General features: G+C 41.8%; 1 protein-coding gene across 1 annotated transcript in view; it reads left to right on the top strand.

Annotated features, from left to right (window-relative positions):
• The first annotated feature begins 15,837 nt into the window (after positions 1–15,837).
• ZDHHC19 (zinc finger DHHC-type palmitoyltransferase 19) overlaps positions 15,838–21,970 on the top strand; it is a 29,151-nt gene continuing 23,018 nt past the window's right edge. Inside the window, exons 1-7 of the mRNA XM_069065043.1 lie at positions 15,838–15,962; positions 16,618–16,739; positions 17,573–17,712; positions 19,909–20,081; positions 20,471–20,576; positions 21,264–21,349; positions 21,710–21,956. Coding sequence (XP_068921144.1) covers positions 15,838–15,962; positions 16,618–16,739; positions 17,573–17,712; positions 19,909–20,081; positions 20,471–20,576; positions 21,264–21,349; positions 21,710–21,956 — 999 coding nt within the window. The remainder of the gene's footprint in view (positions 15,963–16,617; positions 16,740–17,572; positions 17,713–19,908; positions 20,082–20,470; positions 20,577–21,263; positions 21,350–21,709; positions 21,957–21,970) is intronic.

Here is a 21,970-nt window from a genome sequence, read left to right as displayed (position 1 = left end):
CTCAACAGTCATTTGTTTTCAAACCTTTGGAAAGACATGGACTCTAATTTAAAAAGGTTATTACTATGTGCAGAGGTAAGGTGGCTCTCAAGAGGGCAAAGTTTAAACAGAAAGATGAAATTGTTATATTTTTGACTGAGCAGAAATACGACTTTGTTAATTTGTTAATAATGACGCATGGCTTTGAAAACGGTATTATTTGTTGCTTACTTATGCATACTCAAGATTTCAACTTCAAAAGATCCTCCTCAGAATCAAGAGAATATTGTACACAGTAACAGCAATACAGGTAAGGGTGAAAGACTTTACTACTCTGATCAAGACCACAATCCAAGCCAATTCCAAAGGATCTATGATGAAAATGCTATCCATCCCCACGGAGAACTGATTGAAGCATTCTTAATTTAACTTTATTTTTCTTGTGCTTTTTGTCTGTTTTTTCTTTTGCAACAAGGCCGATATGGAGATATATTTTGCATGACTACATATATAATTGATATCAAATTGCTTATCTTCTAAAGGAGGAGGGCAGCTAGATGGCTCAGTAGATAGACCAGGACTAAACATGAATTTATACAGGTAGGGTAGCCAAGATTGTACAGTAATGACAAATGACAGAAATATCAGCATGTTGCTTATTTGTCAGTGGGAAAATGAAGTGAAAGGGTTTAAAAAATACTTAGTCTCTCCTGTTAAGAACCAAGAGTTTTGAGAAACAGGACTTCTGCGGTGCTCCAGCTTCCACCTTCCCCAATTCATGTAAAAGGGAACTCTGAACAAACTTTGGAGCTACAGAACCCACAAAATGACACAGAGAAGCTAACCTCCCCCTGCGCACAGCCCGGCAAGCTGGCAGGAAGGGGCCAGCACAGCACTCTGGGAGTGGAGCCCAGCCCCACCAAGCCAGAGGTTTTAGCCCCAGGGCGGGCCTGACCAACCACTGGCTGGAGGGACTTCAGATCACCAGAAGCTGTGGCAATTTCCAGAATTATCAGCCCATAGATGCTAAGGACAAAGTGAGAGGTCAGTGCAGTGTGGACTTTGGGATCCAGTAGTTGGGAGTGTGGTCGGCCTTTATCCCCTGGTGGGAGAAGCCACTGAAGTAGTATGCAGCTGCTGCCACATGGCAGCTTCAGCTCCTGGCCTGCAGACTGTAGGGGGACCAAGTGACCAGTCTGAGGGGTAATCTCTCCTGCTTTACCCTGCTTGGATCTGGATTGCAGTCTGGGGTGGAGGTCCTGGGGTGTTCGACCAGCTTGCCAGAGCATGTGGAGGCTTCAGAGAGGGCACCCAACTAATACCTTCAGCAGCTGAGAAAACCCCAGTGTTCGGGACGAAGCTCCCCTGTCTGGTGGCAGAGTCCTACTGTGGCAAAAAGACCAGGGGTCAAGTGACTGAGGGGTGACATGAGCAGGCAAAGGAAGCAAAGCAAACAGAGCAACCCAACTTTTCACTCCTATTTTGGCGACAAAAAGGATCAAAGCATAGAACAGGAGGAAGACAACAAAGTCAGAACTCCTGCACCAAAAGCTTCCAAGAAAAATATGAGCTGGTTACAGGCCATAGAGGACCTTAAGAAGCAAATAAGAAAAGTGGAGCAAAAATTGGGAAGAGAAATGAGGACCATGCAAGAAAATTATGAAATGAGAGTCAACAACCTGACTGAAGAAAGTAATACCTTAAAAAATAGACTAACTCAAATGGCGAAAGAGGCTCAAAAAGGCAATGAGGAGAAGAATGCCTTAAAAAGCCAAATTTGCTAGATGGAAAAAGAATCTCAAAAGCTCACAGAAGAGAATCATTCCTTCAGAATTAGATTGGAGCAAATAGAAGCTAGTGACTTTATGAGAAATCAAGATACTGTTAAACAAATCCAAACAAATGAAAAAATAGAAGGCAATGTGAAATATCTCACTGGAAAAAACCACTGACCTGGAAAATATATCCAGGAGAGATCATTTAAAGATTATTGGACTACCTGAAAGCCATGATCAAAAAAAGAACCTAGAAATCATCCTCCAAGAAATTCTCAAGGAAAACTGCCCTGATGTTTTAGAACCAGAGGGCAAAATAGAGGTTGAAAGAATCCACCAATCACCTCCTGAAAAAGATCCCAAAAAGAAAACTCCTAGGAATATTATAGCCAGGTTCCAGAGATCCCAGATCAAGGAGAGAATATTACAAGCAGCCAGGAAGAAACAATTTGAATATTGTGGAAACACAATCAAGATAACCCAGGATCTGGCAGCTTCTACACTGAGGGATTGAAGAGCTTGGAATATGATATTCTGGAGGTCAAAGGAGCTGGGATTAAAACCAAGAATCACCTACCCAGCAAAACTGAGTATCATGTTTCAGGGGAAAATATGGTCATTCAATGGAATGGAGGACTTTCAAGTATTCTTGATGAAAAAACCAGAGTTGTATAGAAAATTTGACATTCAGATACAAGAAGCAAGAGAAGCTTGAGAAGTTAAGCAGGGAAAAGAAATCATAAGGAACTTATCAAAGTTGAACTATTAACATTTCTACATGGAAAAACTATAATTGTAACTGATGAAACTTTTCTCAGTATGAAAATAGTTGAAGGGAATATATATATATGTCTATTTAGGAGGGTATATGGGCATATGAATACATATGTGAATGTGTGTATATATGTTTACAGGTATACATAGATAGAGGGCACAGGACCAGTTTAATAGGAAGGGATGATACTTAAAAGGTGAAATTAAGAGGTGAGAGAGGAATATAACGAGAGGAGATGCTGAGAGACAGAATGGGGTAAACTATCTCATATAGAAGAGGCAAGGGAAAATGGTTACAATGGAGGGGAAGAACAGGAAGGCAAAAAGGCAAAACCTTATTCTCATTGAATTTGGCTTGGAGAGGGAATGAAATACACACTAACTAGGGTATCTCACCCTACAGGCGAGTAGGGGGGAAGGGTATGAGAGGGGAGATGATGGAAGGGAGGGTAGGCTCAGGGGGAGGGAAGTTGGAAGCATTCACTTTTGGAAAGGGACAGGATCAAAGAAGAGAATAGAACAAGTGGGAAGTGGGATAGGAGGGAGGGAAATATAGTCAGTCTTTTACAATGTATCTTCTATGGTAATGTTTTGCATAGCTACACATGTACAACCTATACTGAATTGCTTATCTTCCCAGTAAGTGTGCGTGACAAGGGAGGAAGGGAATAAATCTGGAATTCAAAGTTTTAAAATCAAATGTTTAAAAATATATACATACTATTATTAATACTATTTTACATGTAATTGGGAGATAAGATATACAGGCACTGGGGCATAGAGATCCACCATGCCCTACTGGAAAGTCAGAGGGGAAATGGGGGAAGATATAGGAGAGAGCAGATTGGAGGCAGGGATATCCTGTGGGACCGCTATTTTGGGTTGGTAGGTAGGGGAAAAATGGGGAAAATTTTTGTAACTCAAAATCTGGCAGAAATGAATGATGTAAACCAGAAGTTAATAAAGCATTTGAAAAAGAAAAAAAAAAGAACCCAGAGTTTCTCAGCCCAGGTCTTGCTTTTGACTTATAAATCACAAGGAATATTTTGGAAACATGTTCATCACTGAGACTGGGGCAAGCTGCCAGACTGAGCACTCTGGAATTCCAGTTTGTGTCTGATTATTCAAGGGCAAGAGACAGATAAACAGGCAATACAGACATCACAGGTGTACACAGAACACTATTTGTCTTTGCTATTTTAATTTTTAAAAAAATATGCAATATATCATAAAAAATTAAAATTTAAAAATAAATTTCTTCCCCAATTACATGGTAAAACATTTTTCAACAGTTTAAAAAAAAGTTTTGAGTGCTAAATACAATCCTGTCCTCCCTCTCCTCCCCCTTCCCTGAACTGGTAAGCAGTTAGATAGAGGCTGTACATGGTCTGATATTTTTTAGAAGGAGGAACTTTACTAGTTAGAGTATTCCTGCTCAGAAATTCCCCTACGTAAATTTTACCTCCTGCATGCTGGAGTGCTTCTGGGCTGAAAGAGTTGATTTTTCTAACCTCTTCCTGTCTCTTTGTGGTCTATCATTTTGATACAAAAATATTCAGGGATTCTCTGATAAGTTCTGTTGTCAATCATGCTTATCAACATGCAGAGATAATTTAATAGTCAATTTATTCTATGCTTAGAATACAATCCCATGGTACAGGAAAACCAAAGGGTGGGGACAAGGCAAAATGGAAACAATTAGGCAAAAAAGAAGGTAAATATTTACACATCAAAGAACCTATGACAGCAGAAGAAGACTGATCTGCATCAGATAAAATAATAAACTAACCAACAAATACGAGGAGATTTAGCTGATATCTCAAGCTGCAATTTTGCAAACAGACAGAGCAGGAATTGACTAGATAATTCTGGGGCTAAAGCTAAATAACTAAACTAAATTCTTCTGCTAAATTCTTAAGATATATGAAAAATGACAATAATATTAAAATTCCCTTATGAGAAGGGGATGTTTGTATATTTGTTCTTGTTACACCTCTGAAGTAAATATTCTTTTGCAAAAGCAAATCTGATTGTTAAGTGGAACCGGGGTAGAAGAGACCCCTAAAATTGGGGGAACAACATCATCAAAAGTTTATTAGGGACTTGAACCAATGGCAGAGAAACTGGACTGCCCTTCCCCTCCTCTTTAAGAGTACTGGGGAACACTGGGGAGGGGTGAAACGAACAGACTTGGCCTTCAGGGTTATTGATCACTAATATGTATGTTATCTCATTTGGTCAACAATCTTGTGAGGCAGGTGTTACTATTGTCTTCATTTACAGATGTGGAAACTAGGAGTGGGAGCAGTTAAGTTCCTGGCCAAGAATCACATAGCTGATAAGTATCTTAGGGAGTATGCAAACTCAGGTATTCCTGACTCCAAATAATCTGACTCTACCTAGCTCCCTCTTCTGTAATATTTTTTAAAATCCCCACCCCCTTTTATTTGGAGGGGGAAGGTAGGGCAATTGGGGTTAAGTGACTTGCCCAAGGTCACATGGCTAGTTTTTGTGTTAAGTGTCTGAGGCCAGATTTGAACTCAGGTCCTCCTGACTCCAGGGCTCTATTCCTCCCCTTGAGTGCTAGCTACTTTTTTACACTTGAGAGAGCACTAAAAATATAATGAGGCAGCACAATTAGATGACTGATTAACACAAGAAGCAGGGAAAGCTATCTTTGGTTGGAGGGCATGTCCATCAATCATAACCACTTTGTCAGCAGGCTTTTGAGTCATTAGCTGTAGGTTTTACCCAGTCAAGGCATTCCACCTATCACCTCAATAGAGATTTTCATAGGAAATCAAACATTCAGTGTTTTGGTCAGTGGTGTCCTAGGAAACAAGAAAGTGGTGGGCAAAAGGAAAGGTCACGATGGAGTGACAGTGATTCATGAAGGTGATGATGGGTGTTGATGCTGTAATCAGCAAGCTTCAGGGTTAAATGGAATGTGCTTTTCTGTACCAAACAGTTATTTATTTAACCTATAATCTACAATGATACTGACATGGGAGGATAGGTGTTTCAGGAACCCCAATAGCCAGAGTCCCTGGAAAGCAGTCTGGAATGAATTCGTGGACTCAAGCATTCTTTAAGTCAAGATGGTAAAAGTTTATTATGCTTTACAATGGGCAAGAGTTCTTAGGAAACCTGCAACCTTGAAGGGGTAGAGTTAAAGTTTTTATAGGATAATCTTTAATAGAACCTGTGCCAATTATGCTAACTAGGTGAGTCAGGGTGGGATTAGGGAGGTGTTAAGGAGTGGTCAGTTCTTAAAGGAACATTCACTTTTAGTATCTACTGTGCAGGCATATTGCCCAGATTCACTGGGAAATAGCCCAAAGGGGGGCTACATGGAGGTGTGGTTTTAGGCTTGAAACTTCACTAAATTAGCTATTGGTCAGGGATAACCAAGCTGCCACCCATCAATGTTGTGTTTGACAAGATGGATGTTGGGAGTTTAGTATACCCCAAGCTAATAAGGGATACAGGATGTATGTAATGAGTTAGGGAGTACACATATGACTAAGTCTAGGATATATATGACAGATAGATACCAGTACACAGCTGCTTCAGCCAGTACACAGTTGGGTCAAACTACTAAATTCTATAAGTGCAGCTGACCACTGTAACAGGAAGAGAGATAGGTATTTTCCTAGGGCATGCTGCCCTTGAGCTAGAGAGAAACTGCCTGAGACAGTGTTTTGAGGCTAGGGAGAAATGTGATTTTACAAACTGGTGTTCAAGCACAGGCACCCAAATACCCCATCAATAATACCATTGATGCATAATATCAATATCACTAATACATGAGGTTATTTAGTCCTGACATATAGAATTCTTTACCAATACATAATTTACTTAATCTTAATTCTAGTCTGCTTAATTCACTAATACAATCACTGATACCCATCAAGTCAACATAAACTGAGGAAATGCTGATTAATATGAGTAGGGGATATCAAAATTATTGTCACAGGTCCCATACTTATGTTACAGGGGAACATCCCCATCTCTTTGCTACATGAGGTAAAACTGGAAGGAAGATAAAAACAGATAAATGATGGGGGAAAAATTTGCAAATGTATTTATAAGACTTTTTACTATCAAGGATGGTGGAGCCACCATCTCTTTATTCAACAACACAGTCCTTACTACACAATAGAAGTGTAAATATCACAGAAAAAAAAACATAAAAAACAATATGACTATACCAAATATGCAAAGAAGACATCCACATAATTTTGAAGGCAACGAGAGTTCAATATTCAAGCTACCTGAAGGAGGAGAGCATTTCAGAAGTAAGGAAAAAATCTGACACCTTATTATTACAAAAAAAGGTTGTTCAAAAAAATCAATAACTAATAACTCATTTGGATAAAATTTTATGATAATAATTTACATATAAATTAGGTGCATGCTTGATGAGGGTATTAAAAGAAAATAAGAAAGCTTTCATAAGTGATATTCCACAATAGTCCTCAACTTTATCATCATACAATCCTTATTTTCTGTTGCCTTTAATAAAATCCAATTTATTCAAACAAAATTCCACCATAAATGGTTTTCTCTTTCAAGGTTCCTCCTGTGCATATGTCAAAATTATACAACATATACAACCAGAGATAATCCTATTCAATAACTGTTTGATTCCTAATCTGATCCCTAATATCAATCTAAACAGGGAAATGTCTGTTTGCTAGAGGAGTTTGCTATTTACTGCCATGGGGAAGATCCAGTGAAGAGATTACATTGAAGGAGAATGTGCTATATATGGTGAAGTGTTTCTGTATGATTCTGGGGGTAGATGACATTGCACTCTTACATCAAGCCCCAAAACATTGCAAAGCCTCTTAAATAATCACTCAAAATAATTTGGACTATCCACACAAGAAGTGGATGAAGAATACTTATTATCCAAACTATGTTATAAAGTTAGGTGGACAACTTATAGAGTTCATTCATGAGCATATATACATTTTGGATAAGGCACTGTGATGCTCCCTGGGTTGGGGTCTGAATTGAACAGGATAGTGGAGTGGGATAGATTGCCTTCAGGAAATTTCACTGGGGGCAGCTAGGTGGTACAGTGGATAGAGTGCCAGGTGTGGAGTAAGGAAGATACATGTTTGTGAGTTCAAATCTGGTCTCAGACAGCTGTATGACTCTGGGCAAATCACTTGGCCCTGTTTGCCTCAGTTTCCTCATCAATAAATGAACTTGAGAAAGAAATGGCAAACCAATCAACTATCTTTGCCAAGAAAACCCCAAATGGGTCATAAAGAGTGACTGAAAAAACTGAACAACAACAAAAAACAGACCAGAAGAAAATTCAAAGTTCATTTCTTGAGGTCACAGAGCCGAAAGGAACAAGGCTTTCCTCCTCACTGTGATTAGTTCATGATGGCTATCTCCAGGTGAACAAGTCGTTCACCCCTTCCAGACACAGCTGGCAAGAAAGACAGTACCAGTCTGGTACCTATAAAGATGCAGCCTGTTTCAGCTACACAGACAATTGAAAGAGGATGTTCTGCCCTAGGGGTAAAGGAAGGCAGAACGTCTTCTACTAGAAACTGGTCCCTGGCCTGTCCCAGGTGTGTACTTCCATGTTAGGTGATCTTAGGTGCAAAGCCTGGTTACATAAGCATTTTAAAACATCATTCTGAGAAGGGATCCCTAAATTTTATAAGACTGCCAAAGAGGCACATGACACAAGAAATGTTAAAAACCTCTGACTGAAGGATGTTACTGGACTGTAAGTTCAAAATAGATGCATCAACAATGGACACAGTAACCAAGAAAGCTAATGCAATCTTTAATGCCATTAACAGAGGGATCATGTATAAGACTAGAGAGGTGCTAGTCCCCATTTATTTTGCTCTGGTCAGGTGAGATCTAGAGCATTAGGCTCAGTTCCGAGGCAGCTTGGATGGAGTAGAGAATAGAGCACTGGGCCTTGAAATGCTAATGGGATATCAGATCTTCCCCACCCATTAATAGGCCTCATGTGGTGCCCATTAAGGGAAGCTTGCCTAGGGGAAGCTTACATGCAGGAAGGCTTTCACACCTTTGTTAATTTCTAATTGGGCACTGAGTCACAAGGGTTGTGGTGCCCTCTGGCTCTAAAAAAATGTATATATAATCTGAGGTTAATATTTTGCTTTGATTCACTCATTAGGATTGTGTTCTTGTGATTTGACCAGATGAGACTCTGGGTAGCTGCTAAGGAGCCCAGCCTCCCCCCTTTATAAAACCCAGATGTTGGCACTTCTCTCTCTGGTAACTGTGTGTTTATTGCCTTGGTCAGACAGCTGAATCTATCTGTTGATCTGTGCTAATTTCTCAAACAGTTAGAAGTCCTGTCTGTTGGTCTTTATTTCTCTGCTTGTATTTTCTCTAAAGTTCAGGGTGTTGATTTTTCCCCTGAACTAATGAATGTAATTTTTAAAGGTTGTTGACCCCTTGAACCCCTAGTAAAGTACATCTAAAAACCTGTGCTAGCAGCTAACCTGGGATGCCAATGTAGTTGCTACCACAAGCCTGGAATCCGAAAGATCTGCCTTCAAAACCAACCTTGGACACTTACTAGCTATGTGACCCTGGGCAAGTCATTTAACTTCTGAAGAAACCTCAGTTTCTTCAACTGTAAAATGTGGATGATAATATTATTACCTCACAAAGTTGTTGTGTGGATCAAATGAAATAATAATAATTGTAAAGTACTTAGCATAGTGGCAGGCATATAATAAATGCTTACAAAAATGCTTATTCCCTTCCCCTTCCCTCCTCCCAGTTCTCGGCACCACATTTTAGGAGAGACATTGATAAATTGCACGCTGCCTAGAGGAGGAGAAGCTGGATCCCTGAAGATCTGGCTTGAGTTTGCGCTATATAGAGATTGTTTAAAGGAACTTCGCTCTATCCAAGGGCAGAATGAGCTGTCTCAGGAGGTCGTGGGTTTCCCCTCATCAGAAACTTTCAAGGAAAAAAACAAAGGACAACTTGTTGTTTATATCATAGAAGACATCCTTATTCAGCATTGGTTCGACTAGTTTATCTCTGAGGTCCATTTCAGCTCTGAAATTCTGCGAATTAACCATACTTAGAAAATTCACTTTTCCCCCTTCCTGTGTTATGGTGGATTTGCTTTGTGAGTACACTAGGGGGCATGAAGGTGCAGTATAGGGATGTCCCATGTGGGTTCCTCACCATTGTGTGACTCGGGAGTCTCTAGTTAATGTTACATCGATTTCCAGGGTAGTTGTGCCCAATAAAGGTCACAAATGATCAATCCTACTCGTCCTTTGCCTATTGTTGATAGTACAACATCTGAAAATTATCAGTCTTTTCCATAGGCCCTCATCTTCTACCAACACAAATAAGTCAACCAAAATTCTCAAGCTTGTGGGTGTCACCCTCAGAACTTGAATACATGTCTTCTGTCTTCTGAATCCTAGTTCCAAGCCCGGCGCTCTGTCCACTGCACCACCCAGCTATCTTTCACTTAGTCATACTGGTCCTTAGTCATACAAAGGTCCTTGCCTTTCCACTACCTTAGGCTGGTCTATATAAAAGATATATAGGTGCCTATTGAGTAGGGATAGAGCATAGATGCCACTGAGGTTCAAAGGAAGACCAAAGATACCCACCAGAGTTTCTCAGGCATTCCTTTGGTTTTGTCACAGAGACATGCCGGACTGATGGAAATAATTCTTTTCCATAACTTCTTCCCAACTTTTGGCTAATTGGACCAGGTCTTGGTGGAGTTATTTTAGTAGCGTTTGACTCTTTGTGATCCTAATTCGGGGTTTTCTTGGCAAAGATACTGGAGTGGTTTGCCATTTCTTCCTCCAATTCATTTTACAGATGATGAAACTGAGATAAACAGGGTGAAGTGACTTGTCCAGGGTCACATGACTAGTAGGTGTCTGAGGCCAGATTTGAACTGATGATGAATCTTCCTGATACCAAACTTGGTCATTCCCTACCATATTCCAAAAACTATTGTTCTCATGGAGCAGCCTTTAACTGTTTTCCCCCATAGAACTATGGATTTGGAGCATTTCTTATACTCTCAGACTCAGTTGATATGTAGATTAGTTTTGCTAAACTGAATTTTTTTCCTTTCTTTTTTATTCTTTGATACTGGGAATAACCCTCTAGGAGAGGAGTGGGTAGGAAGAGACATTTGGAAATGAAGGTGATATAAAAATAAAAGATTTCATTAAACAGTTCTTTCAAAAGAAAAAAAAGACACATCTCCTCCACAAATCTGAGGATATTCCATCCCTGAAGAATATTGTGTGAGTTTGTGTTTGAGCTCCAAACACTTTCTTGATTTCTCTCCCACTGTTTAAATTGAGTTTCTAACATGGTCTTTGGGCTAAGTAAGTTGTGATACATCAATGAAATGTAATGCTCCAGGGTTGGCAAGAGGAAAGATGTGAAGAATACAGAGAAATGCAGAAAGACTCAGAGTGATATAAAGTGGAGATGGAAGAATTAGAACATATGCTAACCACAATGGAACAAAATGCCCTATAAAACAACACTTTCCAAGTCTGTAAACTGAAAAGAAATTAGGAGTCACAGAGTAAATACATAGTCATTATTATTTTTGCTAAAATGTATGTTATTATTATTATTATTTTGTTTTTTGGAGGGGGAAAGGGAGGGCAATTGGGGTTAAGTGACTTGCCCAAGGTCACATGGCTAATAAGGGTGTCAAGTGTTGGAGGCTAGATTTGAACTTAGGTCCTCCTGACTCCAGGATTGGTGCTCTATTCACTGCACCACCTAACTGCCCCTCATGTGTATAATATTGTCCTACACTTCCCTGGAGCTGTGGTCTCATACATGTGAGCATTCCTTCCATCCTGTGGGACTCACCCAGAATGCTAGTATCTTCTCTAAAAAAAAAAAAAAATCAAGATGTCAGATTCTATGGTTTCATTTGAGATTTTAGTTCATATTCTGTTTATTTGTATTAACTGAGACTGTTATTAAGTTTAATTCAGTTTCAATTCAATTTAACAAACATTTCCTCAGCACTTATTGTGGGCAGAGCATTGTATGACTAGGCATTGAGAAAAATAGAAAATTTAGGCTAGGTCCAATCCCTGCTCAAATAGAACTTACAGTCTAGAAATGGAGGTGAGATATAAGCACAGACATCCATAACACTTAGTTTACATGATAATACAACTGCATGATGTGGAGTTAGAGAGGAAAGTTGTTATTAGTGGGGAATCAAGGAAAGAGGAAGAGGTAATTAATTTAAAAAAAACTATAAAAAAAATCAGAGAGACAGTATGACTAAGTGAAAGACAGCTGGGTGGTGCAGTGGACAGAGCACCAGGCTTGGAACTAGTAAGATTCATCTTCCTGAGTTCAAATCCAGCCTTAGATATGACCTGGGCAAGTCACTTAATTCTGCCTCAGTTTCTTAATCTGTAAAATGAGCTGGAGAAGGAAATGGCAACTCACTCCAGCATCTTTGCCAAGAAAACCCCAAAATGGAGTCACAGAGAGTTGGACATGACTGAAATGACTACAACAATAACAACAAATGATCCAGTGGAAAGAGAATTTCAGAGTAAAGAAGATCTGGGTTCAAGTCCTGTCAATGAATACACTGGTTATATGATCCTAGACAAATCTCAAAGTGGCCCAGACAACTCTCTTAGGGTATAAACTGCAGAGAAACAGTCCATCTATATTTTTAAATGGTATTTTACTCTTTCCAAATACACATAAAAACAAACTTTAACATTCATATTAAAAAAATGTTAAGTTCCAAATTTTCTTCCTCCCTCTCTCCGTCACTTGGCAAGCAATTTGATCTGGGTTGCATATTAGTCATGTTGTGAAAGAAGAAACAGACCAAAAGAAAAAAATCATGAAAAAAAATGAAGTTAGTAGGCGTCTATCTGCATTCAGACTCCATCAGTTCTTTCTCTGGGTGTGAATACCATTTTTCACAAGTCTTTTGGAATTGTCTTAGATCACTAACTTGCTGAGAATAGTTAAGTTACTCATAGTTGATCATCATATAATGTTGCTGTTACTGTGTATAAGGTTCTCCTGGTTCTACTCACTTCACTTTGCATCAGTTCATGTATGTCTTTCCAGGTTTTTCTGAGAGCATCTGACTCATCATTTCTCATAGCACGATAATATTCCATTACATTCATGTACCACAATTTGTTCAGTCATTCCCCCAATTGATGGGTATCCTCTTAATTTCCAATTCTTTGCCACCACAAAAAGGAGCTGTCATAAATATTTTTGTGTAAGTAGATCCTTTTACCTTTTGTTGATCTCTTTGGGATATAGACCTAGTAATGATATTGTTGGATTAAAGGGTATGCACAATTTTATAGTCTGTTGGGCAGAGTTCCAAATTGTTCTCCAGAATGGTTAAATCAGCGCACAATTCTACCAACAGTGAATTAGTGTTCCGATTTTCCCTCATCCTCTCCAATAACTATCATTTTCCTTTTCTGTCATATTAACCAATATGATAGGTGTGATGTGGTACCTCAGAGTTGTTTTAATTTGCATTTCTCTAATCAACAGTGATTTCAAACATTTTTTTCATATGTCTACAGGTAGCTTTGATTACTTTGTCTGACAACTGCCTTTTCATATGCTTTGATGGATTTATTGATTGGGGAATAACTTGTTTGCATATAAATTTGACTCAGTTCAGCATTTATTTGAGAAATGAAGTCTTTATCAGAACATTTGTTGTAAAAGTTATTTCCCAGTTTTCTGCTTTCCTTCTAATCTTGGTTGCTTTGGTTTTGTTTGTGCAAAACCTTTAGATTTAATATAATCAAAATGATTCATTTTACATCTTGTACTGCTTGCTTCCTATCTCATTTGGTCATAAATTCTTCCCTCCCTAGATCTGACAGGGAAACTATTCTTTACATTCCTAATTTGCTTATGGTATTAACCTTTATGTCTAAGTTATGTCCCCATTTTGACCTTATCTTGGTATATGGTGTGAGATGTTGGTCTATATCTAGCTTTTACCATACTGTTTTCCAGTTTTCCCAGCAGTTTTTGTCAAAGAGTTGAGTTCTTAACCTAGAGGCTGGGGTCTTTGGGTTAATCAAACATTAGGTAATATGGTTATTTACAACTGTGTCCTCTGTATCCAATCTGTTCCACTGATCTACCAGTCTGTTTTTTAGCCAGTACTAGGTAGTTTTAATGATTACCACTTTATAACATAGTTTGAGATCTGGTATAGGTATTCCTTTGCATTTTTTTTTCATTAATTCCCTTGATATTCTTGACCTTTTGTTCTTCCATATGAATTTTATTATTTTTTCTAGCTATATAAAATATTTTTTGTAGTTTGATTAGTATGTCACTGAATAAATAAATTTAGTTTAGGCAGAATTCTTACTTTTATTATATTGGCTAGGTCTATTTATGAGCAATTAATATTTTTCCAATTTTTTAGATCTTATTTTATTTGTGTGAAAAGTGTTTTGTAATTGTGTTCTTATAGTTCTTAGGTTTGTCTTGGCAGTATTTTATACTGTCTATAGTTATTTTAAATGGAATTTCCCTTTCTATCTCTTGCTGCTGGACTTTGTTGCTTATATACAGAAATGCTGATGATTTATATAGGTTTATTTTATATCCTGCAACTTTGCTAAAGTTAATTGTTTCAACTAGTTCTTTAGTTGATTATCTTGGATTTTCTAAGTATACCAGCATATCATCTGCAAAGAATGATAGTTTTGTTTCCTCATTGCCTATTCTAATTCCTTCAATTTCTTTCTTATTTTAAGGAAAGCTCCTTTTTATTTCTATGTTGTGTCAATGTTTTTTTTAATAGGAATGAGTGCTATATTTTGTCAAAAGCTTTTTCTGAATCTATTGAGATGATCATATGATTTCTGTTGGTTTTGTTATTGATGTGGTCACTTATGTTAAAGTTTTCCTAATATTGAACCAGTGCTGCATTCCTGGTATAAATCTTACCTGGTCATAATAATATGATCCTTGCGATATATTACTATAATCTCCTTACTAGTATTTTATTTTAAATGTTTGCATCAATATTCATTACAAAAATTGGTCTATAGTTTTCTTTCTCTGTTGTAGCTCTTCCTGGTTTAGGTATCCACACCATATTTGTGTCATAAAAGGAATCTGGTAAGACCTGGCCCATCAACATTGATAGAGAGGAGTGCCTCACCAAAGAATTCCTGCATCAATGAAATCACTGGAATAATAATAATAATAATAATAATTTTTTAAATTGTGGGGCGGCTAGGTGGCACAGTGAATAAAGTACCAGCCCTGGAGTCAGGAGGACCTGAGTTCAAATCCGGCCTCAGACACTTAACACAAAAACTAGCCGTGTGACCCTGGGCAAGTCACTTAACCCCAATTGCCCTACAAAAAAAAATTGGTGGGGTAGAGATGGGGCAAATTACCTTTTGGTAACTTTTGGCTGGAATTTTTTTAAAGTAAAGGACAGTCACAGATCTATTTCCAAAAATTTTATATCCTTAAGCATCAGTGTAGCTATCCAGCCATGTGTGAGTTCCAGGTATCCATGCTACATCCCCACTGCTTCTTCACCATGTCCCTTTGCTTTGACCATCTCTACCCTAATGCAAATTTGAAGTCCACCCCTTAGTTCCCCAGATCTAATCGGTGAATTTTCACCTTAACTTCACCAGTTTCTGGTTATCTTCTCATCATAGTTCTGGGTTTGAATATCTTTCCCCTCCTCTCCTTGACTTTTCAGTATCTCAGTTTTTAGCACAGTGCCTGGTTTATAGCAAACACTTCATAAATGCTGTCTTTCTATCTTAATCTAGCTATCTGTCTTATCTATGTATCTATCATCTATCTATCTATCTACCTATCGATCATCTATCTATCTGTCTGTCTGTCTGTCTGTCTATCTGTCTTAATCTATCTATCTATCTATCCATCCATCCATCCATCTGTCTACCTACCTATCTATCTTCTTCATTCTTGTGAAAACAATCCCTCACAGTAACAGAACTTGGAAATGGGCTTGTAAGCCAGGGGATAGAGAAAAGGCAAAAAAAAAAAAAAGGAGAAGCAGATGGAAGTATCTCTATTTGAAAAGTCCCACCTCTCTCTCTCCCCTTGGAACCTCCTTGTCTATTATGATGTCACATTGTATTTTCCTCCTTCTGGTCCCCATTGACTTGGCAACTTCTCACAGGATTCTGGAGATCAGGGACAGGTCATGGGGGGAGAGAGCCCAGCAGGGGCTCTACTCTCCCCTGGGGGCCCAAGGGGCCTGGTCATGTACCCCAGGAGGGTGACAGTGCCCCACAGGAATGTGCCTCACTCCTGGGCTCTTTCTAGCATTTTTGCTGCCTTCAATGTTGTGCTGTTGATCACCGTCAGTACTCTATTCTTCTCCTTTCCGTGAGTGGGTCTCTCTCGATTCTCTGCTGTGAAGCACTACATTTACAGATCAGGATGGAGCTCCCCATCTCACAGGCATCTTGCCTTTTCCATGGCTCAGCTGGTCATAGCCCCTTCCATTTGTAGGAATCCCAGTGGATATGGAGGATCTGCTAGAGTGGTCCCTCGTCTCTCGTGGTGATCACAGCATCTCACAGACACCCATAGCTGCTTCAGTCAGTGAGATGCTTACCTTCCTCCAAGTCAATGCCTCTGCTTTTCTTTTTAGTCTTCTGGGATGGTCCAGGGTGACTTCCTTGTCCTTCTCCAAAGCCCACAGCTACTTCAAGGCCCTAAATGAGTGGTTGGTGGGTAAAACATGGCCACTGTACTGAAAGGGACCATCCCCCCTTAACCTTGCTCACCAGAGTTACCAAGAAGAGCAGGAATGCTCTTCCCCTTACTGCCTTAGAACAGGCCACCACCTGTCTAGTGTTAGGCTGGGACATTGGCTGAGATAGTGAGATGTGAGATAAGCTCCAATTCTGGAAGTTTGCATTTGATCCACCTTCCTTTTAGTTCTCCTGGAAAGGGAGTTGGGGTGAGTTGGGATGGGAGGGAAACTGCATAGGGGAGTGGAGGGAAGGCTAGAAAGGGCTGGTGGTCCTGTTTTCAGTTGCAGGTGGCTTGCTCAGCATGGTGACTGGGTGTCTCCCACCATCACTGGATTCCTTTTTGTCCCGACTGTGATCAGTCTCATTTTTCTCAATTTATCTGACCCTGGCATTCTCCACCGAGGTGAGGTCCCCCTGTCTGCCTGAAACCTTGTACTACAAGAAGTAAAAAGGGATGGGAAGGAGGAGGAGGGTTGGTGACCATAGATAAGGCGAGCCATGGAGGTTTAAAACCTCTCCCTTCTTTGTGCCTCAGTTTCCCCAGAACACTTGCCTCTATCCCTTCTGCCTCCAGAAGTTGTGTTTCCCAAACCATCAAGCGGTGACTCAGGGAGCTTCTGAGGCCAAAGTGGGTTCTTCTCTGAGCTGGGAACCAAGAGACTTAGGGTCTCTTCCTGACTCTGCCACTAATTAGCTGTGTGAGCTTAGGAAGTCGTTCTCTCTCTTGGGTTCTCTGTAAAGGGAGAGTCTGGGTGACTTCCGAGGGTTTTCCTGCTGATTCTCAGAGAGGGTAAAAGGAGCTTGGAAAGGAAGAGGAAGGGAGAAGCCCAGCAGATGTGGAGCAGGGTGATAAGAGAACCTGCTCCTTTTTCCATCCCACTGGACGTGTCCTCATTTCCCTTCCCAATCCCCTTTTTTTCTTTGTTTTTCCCTTCCCTACCTGCCCCACTCCCTCAACTCCACCTTAAAAAGCAGGCCAATCATGACTCCAAAGGCCTGGTTTCTAAACCAAAACGCCTCCTGCTGGAAAACTCATGTTCTTGAGACACTTGGGTGTCCCTGTAGGGTTGGCCCTGGGCCTGGATGCACCTGAGAATGTCTCTGCTCTACTTCTTCACCCTAGACTGCTCCCTCCCCCCAGGGAGGGCTCTTTAGAGGCTCCCAGGCCTCTGGTCCATTGTTCTGATGGTGGGGATGGAAGCATCAGCGGGTGCTTCCTGCCTCTCTCATGCTCAGGCTCTGAGCGTCAGTGCCCACTGGCTGTCAAGGTCGTGTGGGTAAACAGGAGAACTTTCCACCTGCAATGGTGCCAGAGGTGTTGCTACCACCGTCCTCCCCGGACCTACCACTGTCCCTGGTGCAACATCTGTGTGGAGGTGAGTCCTGGATGGGCATCTAGGCTGGCTTCATGACTTCCCCCACTACAGAATCTTTGAGCCAAACCCAAATGGACATAACATACCAGTAACTCACATTTCCTCTCGTCCCTTCCTCACAACAATCTCTTTGAGGTAAGACATTGAAAGGACTGTCTCCACTTTCCAGATGAGTAAACTGAGGCTCAAAGATGCTGTATGACTTGTGCATGGTCACACAAAGGTTCAGAGCTAGGATTTAAAACCAAGTCTCTTGACAACAAATGCAGTGGCCTTTCCTGTACAGCAACCCAGCTTCCCACTACATCACAAAAACACATTTATGAGGAGAACCTTTTAAGACTGTCCCAAAACATGTCATATGTCAGCAAGCCTCACCACAGTAGGAAACATGTGTTTACATGCATTAAGCATGTGTATAAAAAGTAGAGATGCAATCTGGTGCTTTCAGGATCACCCTGGCTTTAGAAATCAGGAGATCTGGGTTTGATTTCCAGTCCTACCTAACTAGCTATGAGACCTCAGGTAGCACCATAGTGTGCAATAAGCTTTGATTCTGCAGTCAGAAGATAGGGGTTCAAATCTTACCTCTGACATTCACTACCTGTGTGACCTTAGGCAAGCGACTGAACCTTCCTGAGGCTCAGTTTTCTCATCTCTAAAATGGAGATGACGTACTTGATAGCCTGAAGATCCTTCTAGTTTTAAATCTATGATTCCTCTCCAGACCTCCACTTCCTCATTTGGACAATGAGAGGGTTGAATCAGATAGGTAGAAGATCTCTAAGAATCCTTCCCAAGAGCTCAGACAGTTTAGGACACAGGGATTCTTAGCCTTTTTGGAGTCAAGGATGCCTTTCTTTGGTAGTCTGACAAAGCCTTTGGTTTTTTAATGGTTTTTTAAAAAATTGATAATTGAAGGAAATCACAAATTTCAGTGAGAGGGTAGTGAAAAATAGAGATGTAATTTTTATCGAGGGCAGTTAAGTGGTGCAGTGGCTACAGCACCAGGCCTGGAGTCAGAAAGACCAATCTGTGAGTTCAAATCTGACCTCAGACACTTAACTACCTGTGTGACCCTGGGCAAGTCACTTGATCCCCTTTGCCATCTGTAAAATGACCTGGAAAAGGAAATGCAAACCACTCTGGTATCTTTGCCAAGAAAACCCCAAATGGGGTCACAAAGAGCCAGACATGACCGAACAAAAATTATTATCCCACCCAAGTTCACAAATCCCATGAAATCTACTCAAACATAGCAGATCCTACATTAAGAACCCCTGGCTTGGGATTCTTATATATGACCTTTACCCAAACACACATCTCTTTTGGGGCAGGGAGAAAGCTGACACTATTGCCCCTCTTAGTCTGAACTGAGAAGACCATGTAGGGGGGGTGTGAGCTTGTGAGAGTTCGTGTAGAGGTGGGGTGGGGGCAGGGCAATGCTGGTCACAGCAAGAAACTCTTGTCTCTTGCTGACTCAAGTCTTCAGGAAACAAAGCCCGGGTTTCCAGGCCAGGAGACTTTCTTAGAACAATAATCTAAAACTTATTTACAGCACTTTTATCAAATAGTTTTTCATTCATGTTCTGATGAGATAATGTGTAGAAAGCCCTTTTGGTCTATATTAGGTGTGGGGAACCTGTGGTCTCAAGGCCACATGACCTTCTAGCAGTTGTACTTGAGGACCTACAGGGCCTTGTGGAACCTTGAGGCCGCAGGCTCCCCACACCTCTTCCATATAATTGCTAGGTATTCTATTTTCTCATTTGATCCCCATACCAACTCTGTTAGGCAGAAAAGGTATAATTAGCATTCTCATTTTACAGGGGGGAAATCAAAACCCTGAGAGGTGATAGGTTTTGTCCAGTCACATGCCTTCTCGGTGATAGAGATGAAGCCATAGCCCAGGTCTCTTGATTTCTGGTTTCTCTTTTCATGGCCACAGGCTGTCTCACTGAAAGGATGAACTCATAACTGCTAGCTTACCAGGCCAAGGGACAATTTGCTGGCTAATTGGCCTCTCAGCTTCTTTCTGTGTGTGGGAGGGCAAAAAAAAGCGGGGAAGTACAAGGGAAAGGGTAAAATGGACGGGGGGGGTAGCGCGGCTGGATTGGGTAGGGAAAGAGAGAGGGGCTTGAGGCTTACGGATTCCTTAGTTGGGCCCCCAGCCCCACATCACCCCGCTCCTTCCAGGATTTTGATCACCATTGCAAGTGGGTCAACAACTGCATTGGGCAACGCAACTTCCGATGCTTCATGCTGCTGGTGGTCTCGCTCTGCCTCTACGTGGGAGCCCTGCTCTCTGCCTGCTTGGCCTTCTTCATCCGAACATCCCAACAGCCATTCTCCGTGGATAAGGCCTTTGCGTATCCTCTTCAGGGGATGTGGTCTGAGGGCAAGGGCAGGGGAGGGGAAGAGACAGCAGCCAAACTGGGGAAAATGCCAGGGAGGGGGCCTAGGCAGAAGGAAGAGGGTCAGGGAAGAGGAATAAAGATAGGGGAGGGCTTAGAGAGGGATCCTAAGGACCAGGAGAAGGAATGAGAAACGGGAAGAGATCAGACAGTGAGGCAGTGAAGACAGGGAAGGTCAGGGAGAGAGAAAGGTAAGGTGGAAGGAAGAGGAATGAAGGGACCCGGACGGGAGACTAGAGGAAAGGGAACACTAAGGAGACAGGGAAGGGGCTGGTGAAATAAGGCTGGGGAAGGGAGGCAGGACCACAGGGCCGGCAGGTCTCCCCCCTTAGCCTAGATGCCAGCATTGTGGTCACTGTCCCTGCTGCAGCCTTCATGCTGCCACTGCTACTGCTACTGTGTATGCAAGCTCTGTCTGTGAGCTCAGCCAAGCGCTCTTATGAGGTCAAGGTACTGTAGCCCCTGGGGCTTGGGCCTTGGGATGGGGATGGTGGGGGGGGGGTCGTCTGGGGAGTATCTCAATATTCCCATTTCCCAAGAGCTTTCTTCCCTCTCTCATTCAATACACATCTAGGCAGCTAGGTGTCACTTTGTGGTTTTTGTTTTGTTTTGTTTTGTTTGCTTTTTGGAAGGGGGAAGGCAGGGCACTTAGGGTTAAGTGACTTGCCCAAGGTCACACAGCTAGTAAGTGTGTCAAGTGTCTGAGGCTGGATTTGAACTCAGGTCCTCCTGACTCCAGGGCTGGTGCTCTATTCACTGTGCCACCTAGCTGCCCCTGTCACTGACTAAAATGCCAGCCTTGGAGTCTGGAAGACCCGAGTTCAAAGCTTGCCTCAGGCACTTACCAGCTGTGTGGAATCCTAACAACATTTACCTCCATGGGTTGTTTGTGAAAGCAAAATGAGATAAGGTATAAAACGCCTTGCAGACCTTTAGATGACAGACATTACTATATTCCTTAAGTACTCCCAATGCTCCCTGCAAGGAAGGTACTGTGCCAGGTGCTGGGGACCCAAAGATGAAATGGGACTCAGGCCTTCAAGGTGCTTACATTCTAACAAGGAGGGAGAAATCTGGGGCAGGAGGGAAGAAAGCTAAAACAAGTAAGTTAACCGGCCTGCCTACCGTTTCTCCCAGTGCAGTTATCTGCAGGGTCACAATCCCTTTGACCAAGGCTGTGCCAGTAACTGGTATTTAACCTTCTGTGCACCGTTGGGACCTAAGTAAGTTGGGGCCCCAACCTGGGTGACTGCCCCCGGGGTCCCTAGCTCTTCCCCTGCCCCAGGCTCCATTCTTTGCCCCTTTCTCCAGCCCTCTCCCCAGGGCATTGTATAAAGAGCTAGTGCGGTTAGGGTAGCCGGGCAGCCTTCCTGGATATTGCCCACCCTCCCAGTCCTCTCCAACCCCCAGTTTCTCTAGAAGGGGGGGCTATTCAACTTCAAAGGGGGGGCAGGTGGGGGGCATGTGGGAAGCAACTTGCCCTGGAGGAATGCAAATTTCAGGGGCCCAGAATCCTGGTATTCTTCCTTCTAGGAAGGCGTGACCAGGGAAGAGATAGCATAGCAGTGTTTTCTTTTCCCCAGGTATATGGCTGAAGCCATCCGGCTGCAGAGGATGGTGGGGCCAGACAGGCCCCGAATACCCAATTTATGCTCCACTCAGTGGCCCCCTGCCTCCCGCCCCATCCCTGTGCCTTACTCTCAGTCGGCGGATGTGTCTTGTCCCTACACCATCGCTGTGCCCACCCTTCATTCTACTGGTGGTGTGCCAGGCCTTCACCCTACCAATATGCCAAGACCCCACCCTGCCAACGTGTCAGGCTCCCACTCTGTTTCCAATCTTGC

This window comes from Petaurus breviceps, unplaced genomic scaffold, assembly GCF_028583685.1.
Source record: "Petaurus breviceps papuanus isolate PSGF00001 unplaced genomic scaffold, PetGlider_PUasm1.0 90654, whole genome shotgun sequence".
Taxonomy (NCBI): Eukaryota; Metazoa; Chordata; class Mammalia; order Diprotodontia; family Petauridae; genus Petaurus; species Petaurus breviceps.
The sequence above is the reverse complement of the archived record's forward strand: the minus strand, read 5'-3'. Positions and strand labels throughout refer to the sequence as shown.